The 27,286-nt window shown below is 39.1% G+C and overlaps 3 protein-coding genes across 5 annotated transcripts; 2 read left to right on the forward strand and 1 right to left on the reverse strand.

Annotated features, from left to right (window-relative positions):
* Positions 1-6,395, forward strand: LOC131320753 (WD repeat-containing protein WDS homolog). 3 transcript variants are annotated; one of them, XM_058351604.1, is made up of 4 exons: positions 1-2,215; positions 3,105-3,206; positions 5,117-5,752; positions 5,966-6,395. In XM_058351604.1, exons 1-4 carry the CDS (start codon positions 1,568-1,570, stop codon positions 6,134-6,136), a joined length of 1,557 nt encoding a protein of 518 aa, XP_058207587.1. In that variant the 5' UTR covers positions 1-1,567; the 3' UTR covers positions 6,137-6,395. The 3 variants fall into 3 exon arrangements, with proteins under 3 accessions (XP_058207587.1, XP_058207578.1, XP_058207592.1); XM_058351595.1 differs by having other exon boundaries at positions 836-2,215; positions 3,072-3,206; XM_058351609.1 differs by lacking the exon at positions 3,105-3,206 and having other exon boundaries at positions 836-2,215.
* A 1,624-nt stretch (positions 6,396-8,019) lies between these two features.
* LOC131320781 (alcohol dehydrogenase class-3) lies at positions 8,020-13,680 on the forward strand. The gene is made up of 9 exons (XM_058351628.1): positions 8,020-8,153; positions 8,291-8,427; positions 9,733-9,779; positions 9,873-10,198; positions 11,543-11,625; positions 11,718-11,793; positions 12,474-12,631; positions 12,719-12,880; positions 13,271-13,680. The coding sequence occupies exons 1-9, from the start codon at positions 8,120-8,122 to the stop codon at positions 13,385-13,387; spliced, it is 1,140 nt and encodes a 379-aa protein (XP_058207611.1). The 5' UTR covers positions 8,020-8,119; the 3' UTR covers positions 13,388-13,680.
* Positions 13,681-15,841: 2,161 nt separating this feature from the next.
* LOC131320770 (uncharacterized) lies at positions 15,842-20,634 on the reverse strand. The gene is made up of 3 exons (XM_058351616.1): positions 20,093-20,634; positions 18,088-18,174; positions 15,842-17,978 (listed from the first exon to the last, which is right to left on the reverse strand). The coding sequence occupies exons 1-3, from the start codon at positions 20,348-20,350 to the stop codon at positions 16,338-16,340; spliced, it is 1,986 nt and encodes a 661-aa protein (XP_058207599.1). The 5' UTR covers positions 20,351-20,634; the 3' UTR covers positions 15,842-16,337.
* Between the last annotated feature and the right edge of the window lie 6,652 nt (positions 20,635-27,286).

Raw genomic sequence — 27,286 nt, forward strand, 5'->3', positions numbered from 1 at the left:
AATTATCCCAGATTTGGAGGAAAGAATGGGTAAAACCCAAAAATAGGAAGGATTTGGGTCATGATTGGAGATGAGTTTATGAGGTTTTTGCCCAAATTTTAAATCTAGGAAATGATTTGAGTCAAGACTGGAGATTCTCTTAGAGCATCTCCAATCCAATACTCCATTTTTTTTCCTTCATTTCTTCATTTGAGAGTATTAAAATAATATATTTTATTGCAAAAGTGATTTTGAAGGAAATCTAACTCCAACCCAATACTCTATTTCTACTTTTATTTCTTTAAAAACTCATCCCAAATCTCAAACTTTCCCACTTTCCTTCCAAAACTCAATTTTTCATTTTTCTAACTTCATTAAAAAAAATACTCAATATGGGTTTTATTTTGAAGATATTGTACATATCTTTTGATTGGTACCAATTTTATAAAGGATTAGTGTATCAAAACTAAATTGATGAACAAAATGGGATTTGGTGAGGGTGAATAGTGAAATGGAGGAGATCCTCCATTTTTTTCTCCATCCTCCATATTTAGAGTACCAAACTTGATCCTCTCAAATGGAGGAGAAAATAGAGAATGGGTTGAAATAGTATTTCCTCCAAAAATGATCCTCTCAAATGGAGAAATAGAGAAATGAAAGATGCATTGGAGATGCTCTTACCCACACATTTATACCAACTCACTCACGTTTACATTGAGACTCACACGCATTACACCTCTATTGCGTGTGAGCACCTGAAAACGTGAGTGTGTGTAAAGTATTTGTGTGGTTGAATAACAATTGGTCCATATTTTACCCTTTTAACAGGTGGCGTTTCCTGATCTTCCCTTCTAATGTTTCTTCTTCTTTTTTTTTTTTATCAGACCTCTAATGTTTCTCGATCTGTACCAAAAACAACACACCTTCTTCTTCGACGGACTCCTCAAGCTCTGCACTTTCCACTTCCTAGCTACAGATTTTGTTCACCTCAGTACTTCTGAGTTCTTTTGCTTCAAACTCCTTCTGGGTATCTCGGCTTCTCCCTCCCCTTCACCTCTTTCGATATATCTCGTACTGCAATTTAGGGCTCTCTCTTTCTCTCACGTTTCTTTGACATGGGTTTGGACTTCCAAGGGAATAGACCACTTTTTTGTCTGGTATTTGGATCCAATCGGGTGAGTCTTGGATTTGGGTTTAATTTGTTCTCTCTTTTATGAATTTGTGTACTTATAGTCTTATAATCTTAAGGATCAATAGTAGTCGCCAATTTTTCGTACTAGAAAGATTAGGGTGAATTAGCTTACATGGGTTGTTGGGTTGGTGTTGCTTTCTGTTACTTTGATCAGGAGTCTTGCCAATTTGGATTCTTTCAAGCTTTGGGGAATATCCAATTAACAAACTGTTGAAAAGTTGGGTTGTTAGGTTAGTGTTGCTTTGGGTTGTTTCCATTCTTGCTCTCTTTCTGTTGTAAGTTCCCCAGTTTCGTGCACTTTTGGGTGCAATAGTTACACTTGGTTCATATCTCCCAATACCAAAGTTAAAAGACTTTTTGTCCTTTCTATGCTTGCATTGCGAAATTTCTGTACTGATGGATAGCAGGCCTACAATGCTTGGCCCTAAGGGCCTAATAAAGAAACACGAATTCGTAAGAACTATTATCCAATGTCTCTACTCTTTAGACTATAAGAAATCAGCTGTTTCTTTGGAACTGGAGTCCGGTATTTCATGCAAATCTATGGACTTTGGATTGCTTGAATCCCACATTCTGAATGGGAATTGGGATGCTTGCATTGACGCCCTTTACGGGCTTAACGAGTTAACAGATGAAACAAGAGATTCGGCTTTGTTTCTTGTGTGTAGACAAAGATTGTTGGAGTGTTTGATTCACGGGGATGATTCCTCGGCACTATCAGTGCTAAGGAAACAGGTTTCTGCATTACACATGGGAAGAGAGAAGGTGCACGACCTTGCTTTTGGACTGTTTTCGCTAAAGGAGATGGGATTGGGTAAGGTTGATGGCGAGGTTATTATTGAACTCAGGAAGAAGTTGTTGAGTGAAATGGAAAAATTGCTTCCACCTCCTTTGACACTTCCAGAAAGAAGATTGGAACATCTGGTGGAAATGGCTGTTAGTGGTCAAATTGATTCATGCATGTACCATAACTTAGTTGATCCGGTACCACTCTACGAGGATCATCGATGCGGTCGAGATCAGATTCCTACAGAAACCACCCAGGTGAAATTCATAGCTAACTATGTTATGAATAGAAACTCCTGCTTTACCTTTCAAAGCTTCCCATACATCTGTTATTTTGATATCCATACATACACTGTGTTGATATGGATTTAAGGACATGCTTAAAACGTATACGAATTGTGTACAACTTAGTTTTATTGGATTTGTAGGATCAGTGCTTGGAGTGTTTGCAATCCAAGCTGCTGTTTGCATATCTTTAGATTGAAAGGACAAATCCTTAATGTGCCTAATCAGCCATCCTGCCAGATTCATGGTTTCCAAATAGGCTTTTTGTACTATGATTTTGAAGATGATGATAACTCTTAATTCTGTTGACTGTCAGCTTGGTAGGAAAGGCTGGCGACTTACTTTTCTACTAAACTTGGTTGTTGATGGCTGTTCTGTTTAACATGGAGAGCATGCCTGTCATGTGTGAGCAACTCTGCTTTGCGTTTGGTCCTCCTCTAATTTATCTATTTTTGAACTCTACATTTCCATGTGTTTGGTTCTTCAAATTCATGTGTTCTAAGTTCCTCACGTTATACAAACCAAAACAATTAGGTTAGGAGTGGGATGGAGAGTTTTAGATCCTGTGCTTGCGAGGTATCTAGTGTCGACTGGAGAAATTACGGTCTTATGTGCAGTTGTGAACTGCTTATGGTATACTGCTTGTAATTTTTTGGAACTGTTCCTTCTCGTACTCCAATTAAGTTCTTGTTGTCAGGGGTTGCATACAGTTAGGGATTCAAGTTTCATGGATTTGAATTTGAATGGGGTGTTACTGTTGTAAATCCTAGGAAATACGTGTATTGAATTGATAATGGAAGTTTTGTTTCTTTTGCTATCCTGCTTTTAGTTATACATCCTACTCCTGGATACATTGTTCCAGATCTTGACTGACCATAAGAACGAAGTTTGGTTCGTCCAGTTTTCCAACAACGGGGAATACTTGGCGTCGTCATCAAGTGATTGCACAGCCATCATATGGAAGGTACTATTTGATCACACCTTTCGGCTATGTGCATAAGAACTGTGAAACAAGTTTTGTGTGATTACTTTTGTGGTTTCCTGTGATAAGACTGTTATTTATAACAGTTGATCATGTATGTTACTTGTACTCCAGGCGTTTTTTGGCAATGGAAAATGTTCTCTATTAGGATCTGGTAAAAAATTCACCTCTTTTTTCTAGGTGGATAGGATAGAATTAATGAAAATATGCAGTAGAAACACCAAAAAGCTAGTCCTCTTAAGATCTCAATACAGCAGTTTTTTTCCATCATGAAAAACTCAATTACCTCTCTCTGAGGTGAAGAATCTGATTCAATTATCGTGGGTTTGTTGTAAACCTAAACCATCAAAAGTTTTGTCTGAATTCTTTGTTTAAGATTCTCTTACTTACTCTGAGGTTGATGAAATCTTTTATGCTTCATTAGTTTTTACTGATTTCCATTTTGCATTAGTTTTGTTTTTCATTTTTTTTGAACATGTTTTGTTTTCATTTGCTGTATTACTATATGTATGTGTACATAACTGATAACCATCTAAAGTTTCTGATCATTATAAATACATATTATCTTTGCATATATGGAGTTTCTGAATACTTTGTTTGAATTGATTCTAAATATATTGATTACTCTGGCTTGGGCATCAATACATTAGCGTCCTGTATGCATCACTTTAGTGAGAGAAGCGCCTATAAATATCAAATGCTGAGAACCCCTATGTTTAAAGGTAAATTAATCGCACTTAACTAACTAGGATGAAATATTGGATAATGCTCATGATGTGGTACATTTATGAAATGCCAGTTGCACAGTCATATTATTCCATAGAGCATTGGGTTGGACATTTCTATTCAAGTTTAATTGCAGACCATATCATGACTCCTATTCTCTTAACCCATTCAATTTCTACGATTACAAAGCAGATTGAGCATTTATTTATTGTGCTTAACATATTGTTACATGCATTACAACTTTTTGGTGATATCCTCAATTTGAGCCAGTGTCTGGGCTGAAGATCCATTCTGGAACATCTGTTTTGTGCCTCTTATACAAGGCTTAGCCTGTATTTTGAGTTGTGAAGTGGACTCTTTGTTGTTGACTGTCTGAGCTTAGAATTGGGTTCACCCTTTTGAGAGATTTATTGGCGTATTCATTCATTTTATGTGTTGACATACGCCACTTATAGGAGACTGACAGTTGCTCCATATTTTTCATTACTCTTTTCGCTTGTTCAGGAAGTAAAAACTTCTTAACCAAGCACTCTGGGAAGTTGGACACTTAATCTTTTAGTGGCTTGAGTGGCTCCAATTGCCAATTCAGGTGAGGTGTGAATGTTCAGCTTGATAACTCGGACTGATAGGTTCCACATGTGGAGAAATTTAGTGATGCTTGAATTTTTTTTTCATTGCATTATACCTAAGTCCGAGTCTCCCACATGATTTGCCAAAACATAATGTTTATGACCTCAAGTAACCGTGATTGTTAGTTGTTTTAATGTTTTAACCATGCGTACGAATTAGAAGTAGGCATCTTTCGGAATTATATCATCCTTAATCGGAAGCATGATCAAATTCAATGGAGCTGGGTTTAGACCTACTCCTATCTAATACCCATCAAGTAAATCAGAAATGGCTGGATTTATTAACTCACTGGTTTTTGACTAAACCACTCAAAGCGGTTTGTGGTCTAACCATCATGGGATATCAATGGTTTTTTGTTAAGTGGATCAACTTTCTTTTGGAAGGTTAGATTTCAATTTCTTATTAATATGCATGCACACATTGGAATCGAGTGTTGGGCTCGTGCTTTGTACAACTTATCTGCTTTTCCACTTTTGGAACCGCATCTTTTTTCGATAAGTCAGCACCTCAAGATCTCTGCATTTTTTTTGTTCAAGGTGCTGGAAGATGGTAAGTTGACGTTGAAACACACACTACGGAGCCACCACAACGCAGTGTCTTTTGTTTCATGGAGCCCTGATGACACAATGTTGCTCACATGCGGAAACGTGGAAGTCCTGAAATTATGGGACGTGGAATCAGGTACATGCAAGCACACCTTTGGGGGCCATGGGTTCATGGTTAGCTCATGTGCCTGGTTCCCTGATTCAAAGCGACTCGTCTGTGGAAGCTCCGACGCAGAAAAGGGCATCTACATGTGGGACCGTGAGGGTAATGAGATCAAGGCATGGAAAGGGACCCGGATGCCAAAGGTTTTGGATCTTGCCGTGACACCAGATGGAGAAAATCTCATCAGCATATTTTTTGACAAGGAAATTCGGATACTAAATGTGACCACGAATACTGAGCGAGTCATCTCCGAGAAACACGCTATCACGTCCCTTTCCGTATCTGGGGATAGTAAGTTCCTCATAGTTAACCTTAGCAGCCAAGAGATCCACATGTGGGATGTTGATGGGAAATGGGTGGAACCCTTGAAGTATACCGGCCACAAGCAAGAAAAGTATGTTATCCGGTCCTGCTTTGGTGGGTTGAATAGCACATTTATTGCCAGCGGCAGTGAGAATTCACAGGTGATTTCCAAAATCCCCGCTCCCCAACCTGTTTGGTTACATCTTTCAGATTCAGTTTTGCAGAAAGTTCATTTTTACTTTAACAGATTCTGAAACATGATTTTCAGAAATCATTTTTCCTGAATACTACGACGTTGTAAATACGATGAGTGATTTTTAAAGTAGAAATGTTACTCAAAATGAATCCAAGCCCATAATGTTGCTTCTTGGCAGGTCTACATCTGGAACCGACGAAGCCCTACTCCGATTGAGGTCCTATCGGGCCACAAAATGACCGTGAACTGTGTGAGCTGGAACCGTAAGAGGCCTCATATGTTAGCATCGGCGAGCGATGATCAAACCATCCGTATATGGGGACCAAGCTTTTCAAAGAAGATGGCATGAGAGAAAAGGAAATGGAAATGCCATTCTTACGCTTTGTATATACTTTTTCTTCCCTCTTATTTTCCTTCTTTCGGTAAATTTGTAAATATGTGGCTTCCGGTTTGTTTATAGATTCCAAATTTTGAAACCTCTCTCCTTTGTAAATCACTGGTTTTTCCCACTCTCTCCCCCTCTGTAAGTTGGCCTATTTTTTGAAGTCTGAGGTAGTGTTTCCAGAAAATCTTACACTCAAATAAGCTTTGAGCAAGCATGTTTAACTTTCTGGATTTTGAGCCACTGCTAACATGCACATGATTTGTGGAGAGTACTATGCCAATTTCAATAGCTGTAGTGATCCAGTTTATCCTTACTCTCTTCGTCCCTGCACATAATGGTGGGTGGTGGGAACTCGACGGCATGTTGTTTTGGAATAATGGTGGGCGGGGGGACTTAACGGCAGCATTTTTGTTTAGAGGATATAGAAGCCGGATATGGACTACACCTGGATATAGAAAGCCTCAAACTGTCGTAAGAATCACTCTTTTTTTGGGTCTCCGATGTCAATTGAAGCGTTGCATGGAAGTCAATCCAAGCAAACCAGATTCTTCTTCCTTGATTCTACCTAGTTAAAATTGCTACTAAAATCGTATTTTTAAAAAAAAAAAAAATTGGCTAGTTATTTGGTGAGTTACTGTAGCATGTTAAAGAAGCTAGCCTTTTTGTTGAGGCTGTCGGAGTTTCATTTTTGTCTACTGGTCGTCTAAGTACCTAAAAGAAAGTCGTTTTAGCTGTCTCTTGGTTGGATTAATAATGTGATTGTTGTTGAATTTTGAAGTACTCGGAAGCGCACGAATCGTACCGATAGTATAATTCTGCAAGAGCAAGGTCGACCCCATAGGAACTTGTGATTGTTTCTAGTCTAGGAAAACTAAATAAGCCTAAATTGATTGAACCTTAACCTAGTTGATAAAATTTGTGATTTGTTTTATGGAACTAAAATTAAAGCAAACAATAAAAATAAGTAAACAATGACTAAATTATGAGAAAATTAAAGTTTCTTTAAAGGAAAACAAAATCTTTTCTGATTTTGCTTCCGTAATAATGTCAACCACTACCCAATAAAGAATAATAGTCAATAGATTTCCTGATTGTATAATATAATTAGGTACTGTATATATGACTGTGATCAAACACTAGTATTTTTAGTCCCACCACAAACGTGCAGTCCGTCCAAATATTAGCTGCCTTCATATTTTCTACCAATATTATTACTAATTTCGTCGGCCCGAATGCTTCGCATGAGTTTTTCTTAATTATTTTTTCAAAGAAAAATCCAACTCTAGGATTTCCTAGTATTCAATCAGGCCACAACCGACCCTCCACTTCTTGAGTTAATTTGATCGGCCAACCATGGATAATCCCGCAGGCTCAAATTATGGGCTCGACGTATGGATCACCTTAACACTATTCACGAATCAATGACCGGAGTATTTATCATGATCATTTTTCTTCTTGCATGTTAACAATCCAACGTAAATGAACAAAACAATAATAACCATAGCTAAATATGCACAATTAAGAACCGACGACACACGCGTCAATAATTTGTGCTTATCAATGACCGTCTTTTTCGTTGTGAAAAATAAAAAATAAAAAGTCATTTTAGCCAGGCCGTTAGAGCTTAAGTTTGTTCTCACCATTGCCATTAAATCAACTCAAGTGTGAGTCTCACACGAGATCGAATTCTGTCACCTCTTTGGACGGCTGCTTAACAGATGGGTTGATGCTTGACCCAAAGTGCAACAATTCGAAATGCGTCGGCAAAACTGGTACAAAATTATAGGGGTGAAAAATGTGATTTGACATTTTTAAGCTCCAATTATTTTGACAAAATGACCAAAAAGCATAATAGAGTCCCATTGGCTACTCTCATCTCTCTCTCTCTCTCTCTCTCTCTCTCTCTCTCTCTCCCTGGGTTGTGGTTTGCAGTCTCATCTCATATCAATGGCTACTCAAGGTCAGGTCATCACGTGCAAAGGTATTACTCCTCCTCCACATCTCTCCGCATAGATTACACGCATTTCATCAATCTATTCAATCTCTGCTTGCAATCACACCCTAAAGTTGGATATACTTGTGATTTTTTACTATTTGGTTACGATTGCAATGGAAAAGCTGCGGTTGCTTGGGAACCGAATAAGCCGCTGGTGATTGAAGACGTCCAGGTGGCGCCGCCGCAAGCCGGCGAAGTCCGAATCCAGATCTTGTTCACTGCGCTCTGTCACACCGATGCTTATACTTGGAGTGGCAAGGTATGTTTGTTTAGGCTGCGTTTGGGATCCCTCAAAATTCCTGTTTTTTGGGTTTTTGGAGAAAGATGTGGAGATAAAAGAAACGGGCCAGCATATTCATGGCCAATACGTTGTTGTGACATAAGTAAGCAGTTATTATTGTATATAACCTCGCTAATTGATCTTTACGGTGCTTCCTCCATCGGTTACTTTTGCTGAAATAGACGTGACAACAGATTTTCCGCGGTGTTTTAGTGGAGAAAGACTGGTATTAGCGAGCTATCATAGAGGCAGATCAAAATAGTTGTACTTATATAGAAGTTATTATCCCTTGAATTTATGCAGAACAATTCTTTTTCACACTCTTTGGGCTGAGTGTGATCTCATTTATGGATGTAATTGCATGAGAATGACCCGCTCCTGCCTTGTACAATACTGTCCACTTTGGCCGCCCAAGCTCCATGGACTTCCCACTAGCCAGTAGGTCACCAATCCCAGCATTGCTGCACGCTTAACTGTGAAGTTCCAATGAGCTTTGACGCCCTCACGGTTTTAAAAGGCCTTGTACAAAATAGGGGCATCATCTGTTATATATAATACTGAACTTTGCATTCACCAAGCGATGTGAGACCCGTGACCACCCATCCAGACGTCTATACTCTCCTCCGGATAGCCAAGCCCCAACCTGGCTATGGGGCGTCGCAACATATCTTATATCTTTAGTCTATTGGATGATTATTGCACAAATTAGGAATTATTTGTGTATGGAGTTTGGAATACGAAGTCAATGTTGTTATCAGTCTCTCTGGAAATAACTTTATTAATTAGAGAGAGGGGATCTTAATTCATGGCATGTGTTGTCTTTTGGGAATTGTGCTGCATCCATTGGCTGCATTGAGCTAGCGTTTGTTTAGTTTGGGGCACCCCAAAAGAGCTCCTACAGCGCTAGGCCGAGGGTTGCTGTGGGTTTAACAAGATGTTTGGGGGTGATCCGTGATCCACTTTTGTAGGGGTTTCAGTCAGATGGCATTAGAGAATAGGGATGGAGAAGGGGGAACTTGACCAAGAACTGATAGAATGAATGGTATGCTGGTAGTGTTGTGGTAGTTTTATGGCTACTGAATATTTTTAGTGATCACAATGCGAAGAAGAATATATGCATTCTGGTCAATTTCCACCTAACATGTGTGTTTGCGTACATCTTTAATTCTAGTGCCTGTCGTCCCTCCCTTCTTTTTATCTGGTTCAGATCTGTAGGATTTTATCTTTTCCATTTGCTTCTAAATTGTCAATTTGGTAGTCTGAGATGGGAAATAAATATCACAGGATCCTGAGGGTCTTTTTCCATGTATTCTTGGTCATGAAGCTGCTGGGTATGTACTTGACGTATCTCACTTCAGATTTTTGAAATAGTGGTGTCTTTGGTACTTGATGTTTAGTATATGGTTGAAATCTTTTGATAACAGGATTGTAGAGAGTGTTGGTGAAGGTGTAACTGAAGTTCAGCCTGGAGACCATGTCATACCTTGCTACCAAGCAGAATGCAAGGAGTGTAAGTTCTGTAAATCCGGAAAGACAAACCTTTGTGGCAAAGTTAGGGGTGCCACTGGAGTTGGAGTCATGATGACTGATCGCAAGAGTCGTTTCTCAGTCAATGGAACTCCCATTTATCATTTTATGGGAACTTCAACATTCAGTCAGTATACTGTTGTCCATGATGTTAGTGTTGCAAAGATTGATCTAAAAGCCCCATTGGACAAAGTTTGCCTTCTTGGTTGTGGTGTTCCGACAGGTAAACAACTGTTTTGCTTTTGAATGTAATGGTTTTATTGGTAGTGTCAAGTGTGTCATTGTTTTAGTTGATTAAGTGGATTTCTATATATTATTGTGTAACTTGTTGGAGCTTAACATGACTCAAAATAAAGTCCAAGTTAGTAGTAGTAGTGTACATGGTTCTTTATACTCTCAAGATCACCCATGTAGACTTTCATTGTGGGGAGTGCTACAATATCTCCAGCCTCACACCCTCGCGAGAGATCAAGCACTAGAGTCCCCGTGGTATTTCACGGGTCATTCATAGTCACCATGATATTTCACGGTCTTTTCCTTGGTGGCCACACAAAGTCCCAACCCTACTCGATCGTGTGCATGTGTTGCTCCAATATCATCTGTAAGTAACGTGTTGAAGCCTAATCAGATGGCCCAATCTGTTTAAGCCCGAGTTACTTGTAGTATTTTACATGGTTCCTTACATTCCTAATATCACCCATGTAGACTTTCGATGTGGGACAGAGTTTATTATAGGTTTTAATTCTTGTAGGGTTATTTTTTGAATGTTGTCTATAGAAAAATGTATGCCCCACTTTACTATTAACTGCATGGTAATGGTTTGTCTCCTGTCTTAAGTTGATAGGCTCATAGTTAAATAGCCTTTCTCGTGCCTATGACGGTAAACTGAAAATCGAATGCCAGGAGATTACTGAAAAGTGATTCATAACAATTTGGTTCGTCTATTCTATTTCCTGCTAAGTTTATGAAGAACAAGTCTATTAGCTGAAGCACCAACCATGACAGAGTATGAGCATTTTTTCCGTTGCAATATTTTACTTGTTTGTTGGTGCTTATGTGAATGGAAGAATTCTAAAAAACTTGGTTTTGCGGAAGATAATGGCATACTGTTGTCTCTTGTGGAGGACTGGAGGTGATAGAAAAATTGATATTAGTCAGATTTCACTCAAGACAAGAAAATTTTTCTGGTGGTATGTCTTTTGCTGATATATTGTCCTAGACAAAGTAGAGTGTGCGTTAAGCATTGATTGGTCAATGTGACAATGTGTCTGTTGGCGTTCTGTCTTTGTTTATATTGTCTTCTCCATTGATATCCACCGAGTTTTGGGGCTTGATTTTGTCAAGACAAAATCTGATGATTACTTCACGTCGTACTTTCTTATGCAGAAATGTGAAAACAATGATTTGTTTTGTTTATCCGTTGTGTTCCATTTCAACTGCTTTTCATGTTCCTAATGCCTCTACTTTTTTGAGTCTTTTGATTCCTAATTTAAGTTCCACCATTCACTTCTTGTAAATGTTTTGTTTCTGTTTAGTTGGATTTGTTACCTATTTTGTTGTTTCTCAGGCCTTGGAGCAGTTTGGAACACTGCAAAAGTAGAACCCGGTTCCATTGTTGCTGTTTTTGGTCTTGGGACCGTCGGTCTTGCAGTTAGTACTTTGACCTAACCATCTAGTCATATGTTCCTATACTGGCTAATTGTACTTATATGACAAAAAGTAATACTTATATCACTTCATAGGTGGCAGAGGGTGCAAAAGCAGCTGGTGCTTCACGTGTTATTGGTGTCGATATTGACAGAAAAAAGTTTGATGTTGGTATGGCTCCACCTCCATCTCTACTTCCACATGGTTTTTTGATGTTGACATTTAAGATTGGAGTGATCCATGACAATATATCTATGTTGTCGTCAAAACAAATCCTTTGTGCTAAACCTACAGACTACAGTCATATTGTTGTTGGGACTTGGGGGGCTCTACTCACATTGCTGCTGAAATTCAAGATCAGTTGATCTCCTTGTATGGAATATCTGGCAATTGATGCCTAGCAAGGGAAAAAGAGAAATGGGAAGGAGTTTGGTCATAATGTTAGTACCGCTCTGTTGAGGATTATTGTGCTTGTGTTATCATATGTTACTGTGAATGAGTATAATATCATCTAATGGACACACCCTTGCCATTTCAGAGAGAGGGTATTTACACAATCAACTTCTTGTGTTAATTTGCTTTCATCACTTAGAGTCTGAAACGGACCATTTGGACCAATAACCAAATAGCTGATGTTAGTGGGTCAGCTGAATATCAAGTCAATCCTATGAAAAGGAACATTATATTAGGGTTGGTAATGGCGGGTGGTGGTCAAACATGTGTGCCTGAGGGTCAGCTGAATACCAGGACAGTCCTATGGAAAGGAATGGTATATCATGGTTGTTCTTTGCAGGTTGGTGGTCAAACACGTGTTCATCTTGCTCACTGTCGTGGAATATTGTGATTTGCAGCTAAGAATTTCGGAGTCACGGAATTTGTGAATCCAAAAGAGCATGACAAACCAATACAGCAGGTTATTGTTGACCTTACGGATGGTGGCGTTGACTACAGTTTTGAGTGCATTGGAAATGTCTCTGTAATGAGATCTGCCTTGGAGTGTTGTCACAAGGTAAGTTGTCCTGAATTGGTGACTCTTGTCGCAATTTCACATTGCTGCAGCCACAAACAGATCTGATTTTGTCAAAACAAACTTCAGGGATGGGGTACCTCTGTTATTGTGGGCGTTGCTGCTTCCGGTCAAGAGATAAGCACTCGTCCTTTCCAGTTGGTGACTGGCCGTGTTTGGAAAGGAACAGCATTTGGTGGTTTCAAGAGCCGTTCACAGGTGCCTTGGCTTGTGGAGAAGTACATGAAGAAGGTAAGAAAGTGCGCACATTTAGACTAAAAGGAAAAAAAAAAAAAAAAGGAATCCGCACATCGGGTGTGTTTGGAACATGGGGAAAGGAAAATAAAATACTCTTTTTCCTTCTTTTGCTTGATTCCTAATGTGAAAAGAAGGGAAAATTCAAACCACATGAGATGTAAAATAACGTTCCTTCTTGTTTTCCTTGCTGTTTTTCCCCTTCTTTTTGACTTTAAAACCAAACAAGGTTAAGTGAATTTTCCTCAACTTCCCTTTCTCTTTTGTGCGTAACCACACAAAAGAAAATAATACACATTCGTTTCCAAATCCAACATTATGTACAATTTCAGTTTTTGCCTTAAACTAATTTATGCTGTTACTGAAATCTCTTTGTTCATATGACAGGAAATCAAGGTGGACGAATACATCACCCACAACTTGGCTCTTGAAGAGATCAACAAAGCATTTGATTTGATGCATGAAGGGGGTTGTCTTCGCTGCGTCCTGAAGGTGCAAGCATAAGATGATCCATGCAGTCCTACCACCTATCAGAATCCATAATCCCTGGAATCGCCTTTTGTTGTGGAAAATCAATTTCTATATGCTTTCTGTAAGCATGGTTGGGGATGGTTTTCCAGAATTCATCGTTTGCATCACTAGTAGGATTATGTGTTACAGTATCTATTTGTGCTTATATTTAGCAACTACGGGCTCTGTGCGTATGATGTTACTGGAAGGATTTTGCTTTGGGTGATCTGCATTCAAACATAAGTTTGATTTGAGTTTTTTCTAATGTAATTTTTGAGTGTTTCAAATCGTTGGTAAACAACATATCTCAACTTGAAATGCATCAAGGTTCAAAATTGAAATTGAATAGTCCAAAGATTCGAGCCCGTTCCAGAACGTGAAAAAAGTCCTTATTTTTTAAGAAGGCAATTTCAAGCTCAAATATTATGGACTTATTGAAATTTAAAAATATGCAATATGGATCTTGTTTTAAAGAACTCATCGAGATTTTTTATACGATGCAAAAAAAATTGAAAATATATTTTTCATTTACATTATTTTTGAGTTTGAAAATGTGAAATAAGCTACTTATTTTTGAAGAATGTGGACATGGTGGACCGTCCCCTCAACAATTTTAAAAAATGCTATTATCACATGAAATCTTTTAATTTACCCTCAAACTATATCTGTCCGCCACCACTAGTTTTTTTATTTTTTTTTCATGATTTATTTTGTTGTATCCTAACTCTTTAGTCATCTGACTCTGTTTATAAAGAAGTTCAAAACTAAATTTACTAGAATAATTGAAATATCTAGAAACTCAGGGTGTGAATTGAAAAAGAAATCTAAATTACATACTTTGGCTAGCATCAACTACAAACTCTATTTTTATCATAACAAAATTTATTTTTCCAACAAGAAAAGCAAGATGGCAACGAAGATCAAATGGAGTGACTTGTTCTTAGCACAGGTTTCGATCTTGGGACATCTATACATCACTTAAAATCGAAGATATTTGTTGTATTCTATGTGCATATGAGAAATATAGTTTATTACATAATTTTAGCAAGCTATTTTGATATTTTAAATCGAAACTGTTCATAGTATAGTTCATTGTTCCATTTTGTTTTTGGTATCTTTAAAATTCTAGCTCCGTCCCAAATTTATCACATAACCGATGCAATTCTTTCCGTGCTTATAAACGATTGAACAATTTCATGAATCAATCAAGTCCTCAAGTTGGTTTCACAACCCCGAGCCATGAACTAAAAAAGTAGAACCGGCTAGGCATTATCCCATATAACCGTGGAGAGATCTCGGGCCTGTGGAAGCAACCAGAAGCTCTCAAAGTTGCTACTCAATAAATGAGGGCCAGTGTTAGGTTCAGCCTACCTCACTCTTTTTTGTATTCTGGCCCAATTTCAAAAACCCAGATCCTTAACTTACTAGGCGGGGGTATCAGCTGGGTTAGGGGTGGGAATTTCCGACACGAAGTTAGCAGGTCTGGATCAGTTATTTTTTACACGAAACACGAATATGGCACGACACGATGAGGCCTGCACTCGTCCTTTCTTGTTGATTACTGGCCGTGTTTGGAAAGGAACTGTGTTTGGTGGTTTCAAGAGCCGTTCACAGGTGCCTTGGCTTGTGGAGAAGTACATGAAAGGGTAAATCAACTCACTACTCATGTTTACTAATTGAAATTTGCTAAATGAACAATTTGATTTCGTGCATAAATTAGGGTTCAAGTAAATAAAAATTTCGCAGAATTGTAGATGAATCTACGAAAGTCAAAAACAATTTGTTTGTGTAAGTCCCAAACTCACATTGATATAGTACAAGTGCCTAGGCCCTGGGGGACACCGCATATGTACCAAAACAAAACGCCAAACAGCCCTGAACAAGCCTATCATTTCTTCCTGTCTTTCTCCCACTGTTTGTGCTCAATCTTTTCTGATTCTGTCAAAGAAAATCCCAGAGTTTCTTCTTAACCCACATTGACATTTCTTCATCGACGCCTAATCTATAGATCCTGACTCCATGTCACAATATGTACCGAGTATGTCATTTCTGAGTTCTCTCTATTCATTTAACAGGAAATCAAGATCGATGAATACATCACTCATAATTCGACTCTCGAAGAGATCAACAAAGCGTTCGATTTGCTGCATCAAGCCAGTTGTCTCCGCTGTGTGCACAAGATGCACGCGTGAGATGATTGGTCCTACCGCGCCTGTCTTGGTACGTAATCGCCGAGTTGCTTTTTTTTGTATGGGAGCCTTTCTTTTTTTCTTTTTGGGTGCTGGAAAAAGTAAAGTGCATGTTTATAGGAGTAGCTGAGAACTTGGGGGTGGTTTGTATATCCAGTCTCTGCATATCCTTTGAAAGGATTTTGTACATGCAACTGGTTCTATGTTAAATATAAGACGAATCCTCCCTGATGTATCTGAATATTCACACAAACACGTCCTTGAAGCCACACAAGCAGACGACAAAATATACCAAGAAAACCATGTCCAGTTGGCCGAAAACAATTCCTCAGTAACTCTAATTTCTGCCACTAGAAGAAGAAACTGCCAATTCCAGTTCTATTTCCAACTGTAAACATCAGCTACTAGCAACAAATTTGTTGGCTAAAAACAAGGTACTGCCGAAAAGTTACTACATGGGTTCTCCTACTCTTTGAGAATAACTAAATCAAAGCATTGGATATACCTCAAGAAAAAGAACTCGTCAGAGTTGATTAGCCTGGAATAAGTGGAAAGAGACTGACATTTGGGTCTTCATCGATTACATTACATGAAAAGCACTGGTGCTGCACATCCACGAAATGCAAATTTGTGCGCCTTACGAGAACATGTAGAGGTGAACCCTAATCATGTAAAGAAGGGATTGCATCTCAACTCTTTACTGAGCAAAAAAGTAGGGTTGCGAGCTTTGCATGCATCAGACATTTCCAGGAGGTCTAGAAATCAAGGAAGAAACCCGTATCTACAGGAGCAGGTTCAGGAGAGTATAAATTCAATCCAGAAGGCTCCGAAACTTCGAGAGCCCCCAAGGAAGGCTGATACTCCAGCATCCAACCGTCAACTAGGAAATCCAGTGAGCCTGGATTTGTCTTTACAGGAATTTGGGGATCAAACTCTCCACTTAGGACTTGGGAATTATCTGGCAAATATTGTTTGTTACTCTGGCCTGTATGGGGGATCGAACTTGTATCAACCTCTGAAAACTCTTGATCCAGAGCACCAAAATCCTCATTCACTTGTTGGAAACTAACTTGCATATCATTTACGGCAGGAATGGGCTGACTATACACTTGTGTTTGAGAAGGCACGGAATTCACAAAGACGCTGGACATGTTTTGATGGGATGGGGGAGGATCAAACTCTGCATTTAGGACTTGGGAATTATCTGGCAAATATTGTTCGTTACTCTGGCCTGTACGGGGGATCAAATTTGTATAAACCTCTGAAAACTGTTGATCCAGAGCACCAAAATCCTCATTCACTTGTTGGAAACTAACATGCATATCATTTACGGCAGGAATGGGCTGACTATACACTTGTGTTTGAGAAGGCACAGAATTCACAAAGAAGCTGGACATGTTTTGATGGGATGGGGGAGGATCAAACTCTGCACTTAGGACTTGGGAATTATATGGCAAATATTGTTTGTTACTCTGGCCTGTACGGGGGATCGAACTTGTATCAACCTCTGAAAACTGTTGATCAAGAGCACTAAAATCCTCATTCACTTGTTGGAAACCAACATGCATATCATTTATGGCAGGAATGGGCTGACTATACACTTGTACTTGAGAAGGCACAGAATTCAAACCAACTTGCATATCATTTACGGCAGGAATGGTATGACCATACACTTGTATTTGAGAAGGCACAGAATTCACAAAGACGCTGGACATGTTTTGATGGGATGTGAGGTGATATGCATTTCGATTCGAAGTCGTTCTATTGGGAAAACCTTGCCACCTGGAGGGGTTTTTATCATTTGAAGCTGCTGCACCAGATGCATTTCTGCAGTGTTGAGTTAGGAAATCGTTGTAGAATGAGCCATACCCAGATCGATTAGTTGTCAAAGCAACCCCTGATCCTGCCCTTTTGAATGCTTTTCGGGAATTGATAACATGAGGCCCTAAATTGCCAGAATCATGCCTTGGGTCCCCTTGAATGAAATCATTTCGCGCACTAAGCAAGTGCTGAGAGACCAAATGCGGCTGGAATTTGTTTCTGGACAAAACATGAGCATACTGTTGACTTCTGCCTTCACTTGTGATATTTGGGATGCCAAAACTTGTAGATGTCGTGCAAGCACGGATTGTGGCTGGCCTGAAGATCTGATGGAGGGCCGCAGGATCAGGTGGCAGCAATGTGAGTGTTGGGCATTGGTTTTGTTGTGGTAGTGCTGACGGAGAAGTATCAGGAAGTTTATGAACTGGCAGTGGAGCTTTATCACCTTGTTTAGAATATTGCCTTTGAGATATCCAGAACTCATCTTTGTCATTAGCATGACAATGGTCAATACTGGAAGTGCCATTGCCCCAATGGACACAGGGAGCAAGCGAGTCACAAACATAACAGTGGCACTGAAATTTACCAAAATGCAGATTTCAAAAGACAAAATGCTTACAAGGAACTGCAATACACCCCAGTGACTGTTGGCATGTGGTGCAAACTCGAAGAGGGTGAAGTTACCTGGTGACAATGCCTGTCATGTGGACTGGAAGTAAATGGGAAGTTAGCACATAGGTGGCGTGAATGAGGGTAATCTCTGCAAGCAATCTGTGATCACAGCAGAAACAAAGAACAAACCAAATATAAATTACGAGAAATTTCGTAAATAAGATGAGCAGCAAGGTTGGGTGTGAAATATTCAAACACAGAGAATGGCCAATTTATGTAGTGGCGTCAATGCATATTAATTTATTTGGATTCAATATGATGCAGTTGGGCCAAGATATACGCATCTTGAGAATAATTTTTGGCTTCTACCGCTAAGATGCATGGGAATTTCAGTTGATCTTCATCTGTTCTTATAGTCGCAATGAAGAGTTATTCAGATGTGGATTTCGAAATTGACCAATTAACCACAGAGCCTAATAAAAAATAAGTCCTCCTACAGCTACACATGAATTTGTTTTATACCCTTGAAATGAATCTTTCATGTGAGCCTCCAAGTTTCTTAAGATTTATAATCGTGCATTGTACCTTCGAATATGAAGCAAATGATGCAGCATTGATGCCACTAGACAATCTTGCCCTGAAAATAAATACATCATATAAGAACAGTCGTAGTTCAGGCTTTGCTCGACAAGCACCTTGGAATTTTAGCTGATTTCATTATTATCAAAGTATGTAGAAATTTGATTTATTACTTAAAAGTGGGTCAACAATATTTCTCTAACGTTTAGTCATCCAAGATAGTAATAACTTCCCCAATGGCTGCATATGAAGCACATATCCTTGCCAAATCATCTTTGAAGTGTTCTATTCAAGATCTTCAATTTTGCTGTTGTACATTTTGACCTTTGACTGAAGTTGTTTTAAATTCAATAGAATCAGCCAGAACAACGAGCATAACCATTACACAAGTCAAATTTGGAAAACAGGCCCAATTAAGTTATCCGGTATGACAAGCACATGCTTTGCCCCAATCGAAATTGTTGGGAGTCTGGGACCAGAAAAAGGCAAAATAAAAAAGAAGACATCATCACCATCCCTTTCCATGAAGGAGAAAAGCTAGATCCACCCACTAAGACAGATAAAAAGAAGGTTTGCTGCATAACTAAGTACCTAATTAACAAAGCAAAAGGCAACAGGGAAGTGCATACGCTTTCCACATCAGCAAATGACTTTTGCTCCACTAATTGTTGAAACAACAAATTACCAAATATCTAACCAAAAAGAAATAAACAAATTAATAAATCAACGGGTTCGAGTCGCGTAAACAACCTCTCTGCTCGCAGGGGTAAGGTTGCGTACGTCAACCTTTTCCCAAACCACCATTGCCCCGCAATGGCAGGAGCCTCATGCACTGGGTTTGCCCCTTTATCTTCATAGAGACAGGGAGTTGTATACATCCACTCCGGCCAATGAACTCAACTAATATTAAATCCAATTTGGGTTTACCTTCCGAGATAATCGATAAAAAGTATTCTCTAAAATAGCACCCATCGTCTGGACCATATTAAAACCCAAACAAAGAAAGATATCATTACGGATCAAAAAAAAAAGAAAGAAAGATATCATTTTTCTAATCAACAAGTGTGAGCCGTATATACACTCGATTACACAGTTAGCGAGTTGGCAAACCTCGTAAAAATCTCTAGGGCCTCTTTCAGTTGTAAGAAAAGGATTAGAGAAGATGGGAAAATCAACTTTTTCATTGGGCAAAATAGGTCTTGCCAAAATAAAGAAATTTTAATTTTCCTGTAAAATTTCTTGTCAAGAGAACACATACAGAAAAATAAATTCTATTTTCCTTCACTTCATCACACTTCACTTTCCATGCGAATCTATTTCGCATACAACATTCCGGACATGACAACTGAATGGAGCCTAGGTTTTGGATTTTTTTTTATTATTTATTGTTCTTCGCGTTTTGTGTGTTTCTTGGTATGACCAATTCCTCAACAATAATAACACATCGTATTCACACAATCAAAATAATCTCACAATAACAACTACTGATTTCCACTACCTGTCCTTTCACGCCAACAACGAGCAAGTCATCCGATTCACCAGCTGCATTTCCCTCGACCACATCCACCTTCTCTGGATCGCCATCCAAAACCACACAGTCATCCTCCAAACCTTCCGCCGCCGACCTCTCCTTAGGGTTTAGCAAACCGTCTCCCGGTCTCTCGACCTCTTCGACAAGCTCCGATATCCAGTCGTAATCATCGTCGTCGCCTCCTTCGTCTGAACTTATATCGACTACCAATGGCCCCGAATCCATCACAAATCACTCCCCTAGGGTTTTGAATCCTTCATGTGCTTCCGGAGGGATGAAACCGATGGTTTGCATGCGGAAAAAATCAAGGGTTTTTGGTCTGAAACAGCAACGAGTTCGCCTGTGGAATGAATCCGATCGAGTTCTTGGAGGAAAATGGGCCACGGTTTACGGGTCTATTTGAAACTTGAGGGGAAAAAAGGAAAGTGAGTGGAAATTTCAAAACAGGAAAATTCTTCCCTTATTTGGTTTGGGAGGGAATAATGTCAGATTGTGTGTCAGTCGAAAGAAGACGATGCAGAGACTCCTACGAGAGATTGATTTTTCAGCGCCCGAGCGAATATATCTTACGTGATATCTTGTTCGGCTCATTCTAGCCATTCGATGCGCTTTTGGACGGTTCAGATTGAAACTCTCTTTTTCCTCTCGCCCAACACTTTCTCTCTCTTTTTTCTCTTTCCAAATCTTAGCCGTTTAAACACGTAATGGACGGTTCGGATGTGCAAGCGGGCATCACGTGATACCCGCTCGGCACTGAAAATTTTTCCCTCCCACAAGAGATTGGAGTCGTGAATAAAGTCATTTGCGGAACTGAACGATCTTAATCGTCCGTTTTGATATTGGATGGTTCAAATTTTAATAAAAAAATTTTAAATTTTTTTTTATTAACATTCAAACCGTCTAAAACATTTTTAAACGATTGTGATTAACTTCATAAACACTTTTTCACGGAAAACTCCGTAAAATACAGTTTTTCCCCACCTACGGATGAGTAGCCTAAATGCCTAATGCATCAATATCATGGATTTTTTTGTCTTTGGTTCAATGATACTGCGAATTGAGATGTCAATCCGTGATGCATTGGTTTTTTTTTTTTTTTTTTTGGGGTAAACAAAGTGATGCATTAGTTTGTCTTTGGTTCTGTCAATAATGAGTCATGGACGTGTTCATACGGGCACATCCAGTGCTAAATGGTCCATTTTGATCCATTTTATGGCTAGGATTGGCTAAGAAAAAACCAACGGTCTAGGTTAAGCCACATTTTTCATTCTCTTTCCACGACATCAGTAACCCAACTCATTTAGTTTTCCGGTTTAGCCTCTTAAAAAATAAGTACTTATTAGTAATTTTCAAGTTTAAAAATAATAAATTTACTGAAATCAAAAAATATGTAATAGTGATCTTGTTTCATAATTCTCATCGAGATCTATCAAACCCTGCAAAAAAAATTATAAATTTATTTTCATAAGCCTATTATTTTTTAAATTTAAAAATATGTCCCTATTTTTTAATTACTTATTTGAGAAAATGAAACTGGTACTCTCCTGAATGACGGATCAGCTAAGAACTTCACTTTGCGTGCCAATTAATTCGTATGGATAGTATACAGATCATCACGTGGGGCCCACATCGGAGTTCCATACCATTAATCAATATCGTTAATTAATTTTAAATTTTTTATAAAAATGTCCTCGCAAAAAAATAAGCTCAATCAAATAACAATAAGTACTTAATCTAATCTTTTCAATTTTTCGTTCAAAGCTCAAGATCTTAACATCTGAATGAAAAATTAAAAGATTAGATTAAGTAATTATTGATATTTGATTGAGCTTATTTTTTTTAAGGCCACTTGAAAAAGTATTTAAATACTAATCAACAATTTGGATTATTCGTATAGAACCCCAAAGTAGGTCCTGCTTGATGATCTGTATACTATCGATACAAGACTAATTGGTACGCAAAGTGGAATTCTTTGCTGATCTGGCATTCAGAGAGTAAAATGGGGGTGTTTGGGAACAACGTTGGATTACTGTTGTCGTGGAAAGAGAATGTAAAATTGGGGTGTTTCGGAACTCCATTTTCTCATTTTACATTTTCACTTTTTCATTTTGGGTGTTTGGCACCCCATTATGAGAATAGATTTTTTATTTTTTGGTTTGGAGGCAAAAACCCAGAAACAGGTCTAGAGGTGTTTTTTCACATTTTTGCATTTTTCCATTTTGTGGTCAATTACCAAAATACCCACTTTCCTCCCTTCATTTTCGACAAAGTAATAAAGACAAAGGGAAATATGGTAAAAATCCAACCCATAATTCATTTTCAACAATCATCTACCAAATACTACAATATTTCAAAATACATTCTGCACAAATCTCTCAAACACTCCTACCATACATAAAATACATTCTGGTCATAATCCAAAAGGCCAAAAAACTAAAAAACTGAAAATGAAAAGTCAAAAAATAGGTTCCCAAACACCCCAAATGTGGCTTAACCTGACCGTTGGTTTTTTCTTGGCCAATCCGGGCCATGAAATGGACCATTCAACACTGGATGTGATCCGTTCGTCCATACGGGCGCTGTATGAAAATCTCGTTCCGACGATCTATACAATCACGTCATCCGAAAGGTCGAGAACACGGAAACGCGCGACAGACTCCGTATCTGTATGAACATGATGATGATCCTATTTTCGTGAGAACATTTCGGTGAAGATGTGACACATCACGATTTCATTGTTAGAATGTGCTCACTGCATGATACTTTTAAAAAAATGCAATACATTCTTACAATAAATTGGTGATATGTCACATGATGATTAACTAAACAGGTCTGGTATAGTTCAGAAAAAGAATTCATGAAACGGTATAGGAAAGAAAATTAAACGATCCAAATCCAATTCAAGTGAATTTGGACTGTCCAATTTTCTTTCCTGAATCGATTCATGGATCCTAGATTCTATCATTTTGTTACCAAAAGATTAGTGGGAAATACGATATTAAAAAAAAGTTCGGAGTACTATTGGTGAGAAAAGTTAGAGGGGAGAGAGTTTTGTCGTCTTGGTGGTGTCTGACTTGGTTGAGTGTGTAATGGAGATCATTATTATTATTTTTTTGAACGGCGAAGAAAAAATTTATTAAAAAAAGAAGAGAATGAGGAGGACAAAAAAGAGAAGTCCTCGTTGGCAAGAAGCCAACAAAGAAAATACCCAGTGGGCCTAGCCCAGAACACCTAAAAGGTCTATACAGGTAAAAATATAACATAAAGGCCTACAAGTACCCTGTAACCCAAATACAACTATGAAGCCCAAAATGAGACCTAACCCAAACCCTAAACAACAAGGCCCACGCCCAGATAACCGGCCCATAGACAACATAGGCCAACCCGAACGTAACGGAGACCAGCCCATAGACAACATAGGCCAGCCAAACAACCCCTAAACAGAAGCAAACCCAAGTCGCCGCCTTCATCCACTGCCAAGCCGCAGGCCCAAGATGTGCGCCAAGATAGTCCGAAACCGCCACCGGAACCCGGGGAACCAGCCCCTGTTGTTGCCCCAACGGTGGATCAAAACTACCACCACCACAGCCCACCACCAGTCGCCACCTCCATTGGAGCCCATCTAAATCCCATCGATCCACCCAAAACATCCAGCCTCCCACACCACCCAACACCAGCGACGACCACCGTCGTGCTTAGCCGCCAAGCCGCCAACACCGAACCCTCCCAGTCCGCCAAACCTGATGCCGCCCACCTACAAGAGCATAACCACCCCACCGCCATACCCCGCCACCATCCCAGCAACCCAATCGAAACACGACACCCCACCTCCAAGAAAAAAACACAAAACCAAAACAGAAAAATAACAGCGCCACCACCCTCCACCACCACCACCGGCCGCCAACTTCACACCACCGATCGACCCCTCAAAGACCCCAGAAAGCAAATCTGCAAGAGACGACAGACACCACGAAAGAGCACACCTAGCCGTTAGGCCCAAAATCAAGAGACCCTATGTAACACCTCGATATTTTAAACGAATATCGGCAGCATAAATTATTATTTTCCGAAAAAGATTTCTTTAGTTAACCAAATAAACACGGAAGTATTAACATAGGGATTTCTTTATTTCAACTCAAATTGAAAATACAAAACTTTTATTCAAAGGTAAATATTGGTCTGACAAGCATTGAGCCGACTTTTCATAGAAGATACTGATTCAAAAAAAAAAATTTATTTAACCTTAATAAAATCTGGCAATTTATTGAAATAACTTCAGAGCGACTCTAGTCTTGATACAGATCCCAAGCATACTCGGTCTCCGCCCCTCGTATTCTTCCTGTGTCAAACTGCTCCACCATTGAATCCTGCATACTCTGGCAAATTGATCGCCAAAGCAACCGATTTATCATGATACAAACGTATCCGAGAGTGATAATTCACTCAGTAGAATAAGCCTAACCTTACCAACCCCTTACTTTACAGCTAAGCAGCTTTATCACAATTCATATGAAAATTTCATAATAGAACTACAAGCATTAAATAAATAAATTCATTAGCAAGCCTTTAATTTAATTTATTTTGAATCTCACATTTCATAATCATACTTGCACCATAGAATCCATCACTTTTTCAAACTCAAAATTTCGTTGAACATATTTCAAACGTTCAGCTACCTTCAATATCACGGGGTATTAGTAGACTATCCACACAATTCTTGGTCCATCAGGCTGCCCTTAAGGTTCTGCTAGGCTACCCTCAATACCTGAGGTCCTGTCAGGCTACCCCTGAGATCCTGCTTGGCCACCCTCACAATTCTAGGTCCATCAGGCTGCCCTCAAGGTCCTGCTAGGCTACCCTTCATACCTGAGGTCCTGCCAGGCTACCCCTGAGGTCCTGCTTGGCCACCCTAGCTACACTGGGTCTTTCAGGCTACCCTCAAGGTCCTGCCAGGCTACCCTCAATACCTGAGGTCCTGCTAGGCTACCCCTGAGGTTCTGCTAAGCCCACAACTTTCATCTATTTTTCCTTTTTCATTAACCATAACAACGTCTACATAATTTCTCATTGAAATCACCAAACGAATCTAAGTCCGACTCAACAATACAACAATCATGAATCCATAGTAACATAATCAGTAAACATGATATATTTTAATGGGAAAGTAAACATAGCAATTGGTACTGTGCGAATAAGTAAAGCACGTGGAGTTTTATGATTGGGCCAATGCCCTTAATTTATTAAATAAATGAGAAATTTTATCAAACAAATAATTTAACTAGCAATCCTTCATCATTCTATTTATTTATTATAAGAATCATATTCAATTAACACTAAACCAAGGCAACTCATTTATTTTCATTATCGTTCATATATAACACGTAAGTTAAAACCACCCAAACACATCTCTTATGGCCAAAATTATAAATTCAAGAAGTCCAGGGGAATAACTGTAATTGTTTTGCCATTTTTTTTACTTCCAGCGGGTACCCAAAAAAACGTGAACAGTGTTCACGCCCGTGAACAGTGTTCACGCCCGTGAACAGTGTTCACGCCCGTGAACAGTGAACAGTGAACAGTGCATTCTCGGAAAAACTGGGTTTTATTCGTTCGATTCCAATTTCAATTCTTTTCGATTCTAATCATAAAAACTAACATCATAGTACCTTAATATACTCAGGGAAGGCAGGGGAGGGATTATAATACCTTTAATCCGGATAAGGCGATTCGGTGGAGTCCGGTGGGTTTTCGTTTGGTGGCGAAAGATTGATATTCTAGCAGTAACTTAGGGCTGGAATAACTTGACCAAACATCTGCCATTTTGGATGATTCTTGTGTCTCTCACGAAGATCTTGAAACGCTCTACGACTTTCATGAAGAAGTCTAAGCCCGAAAACCACTCTAAGTAGTAGAAAAATGGAAGTTTAGAAGGATCGCTAAATCTGCCTGGAAATCAGAATCCGAGAATTTTACCTAATTTTGAATGGCGATAACTCTATCAATTATTGACCGTTTTGGGCGATTCTTGGGTCGAAATTGAAGCTCTCGACGCCCTCTACAACTTTCGTGAAGAAACTTAGGCCTAAAAACGACAGCAACTACGAGGAAACAGGCTGTGAATAGAGGGACGTGATATGGACGAAAATCGAATTCCTCTTTTCTTCTTTTTTTTGTTTTTGTAGAGGACTAGGAGTGTTGTATTGTGAGAGAGGAGAGAGGTATTTATAGAGGAGAAGTATAGGGGTGGTGGAATTCGGGAGGAGAGAGAGATATAGTTTCAATAGAATTCTAATTAGTGTTTAGATACGAAGGATAAGGGATGAATGTATATCTCTAAAGTATAATATGTTTTGAATACGAATTTTTTTTTTGTAATATCAAATATAAACATAATAATGTAATTTAATTAATAAATCTAACTAATTATTGAATTAGTTTTAACATTTCAAATTTGTATTAAAAAAAAATAGGGCAAAAATCCGGGTCGTTACACCCTAGATGTGAATCCCGATGGTGAAGACCCTTGCGATACGCCACCACCACCCACTGTCCGTCCTGGCCGTTAGGCGCAAAACCGTACTCCCCCAGATGTGGAGCACGGCGGCAGAAGAGATGGGAGATGAAAGCGAAGGCAGAAGAAGGCGGAACCGGTAGATACTCGGAGAGGTGATGCACTGAGGGTTAGAGGAGGAAAAAGAGGAGAGGAAACACCCGGGGGGAGGATGGAGGAGGCGCCTCTTAGTCGGCTGAAAGTTGTAGAGAAAGAGAGAGTAAAGTTGTAGAGAGAGTATATGATCATAAGTGTAATGGAGATCATACTTTAATGAAATTTGTCGTGTTTTATTGTTTTACTAGTGTTAGTCTGTATCTACAGCACTATGCATCACAGTTGAAAGGGGATGACAATTGTGTGATTTAGGTGAAATCATGGGCACTTAACTAGGAAGTGGGAGGATGCACTACAGCCTTTAGATTAAATGAATCTAAGCCGTTCCAACAACTCGTCCCCACACCCCTTCTATTTTATAATAGACATATATATATATATACTCCTAGGAGTAGTAGGCAATTCCAGTAATTTTTTAGAGATTATATGTGTATGGCAAATAAGAATCAATAATTTTAGATATACTAGCACTGCAAAACCAACCGTAACCGTTT

Source organism: Rhododendron vialii, chromosome 1a (genome assembly GCF_030253575.1).
Source record: "Rhododendron vialii isolate Sample 1 chromosome 1a, ASM3025357v1".
Taxonomy (NCBI): domain Eukaryota; kingdom Viridiplantae; phylum Streptophyta; class Magnoliopsida; order Ericales; family Ericaceae; genus Rhododendron; species Rhododendron vialii.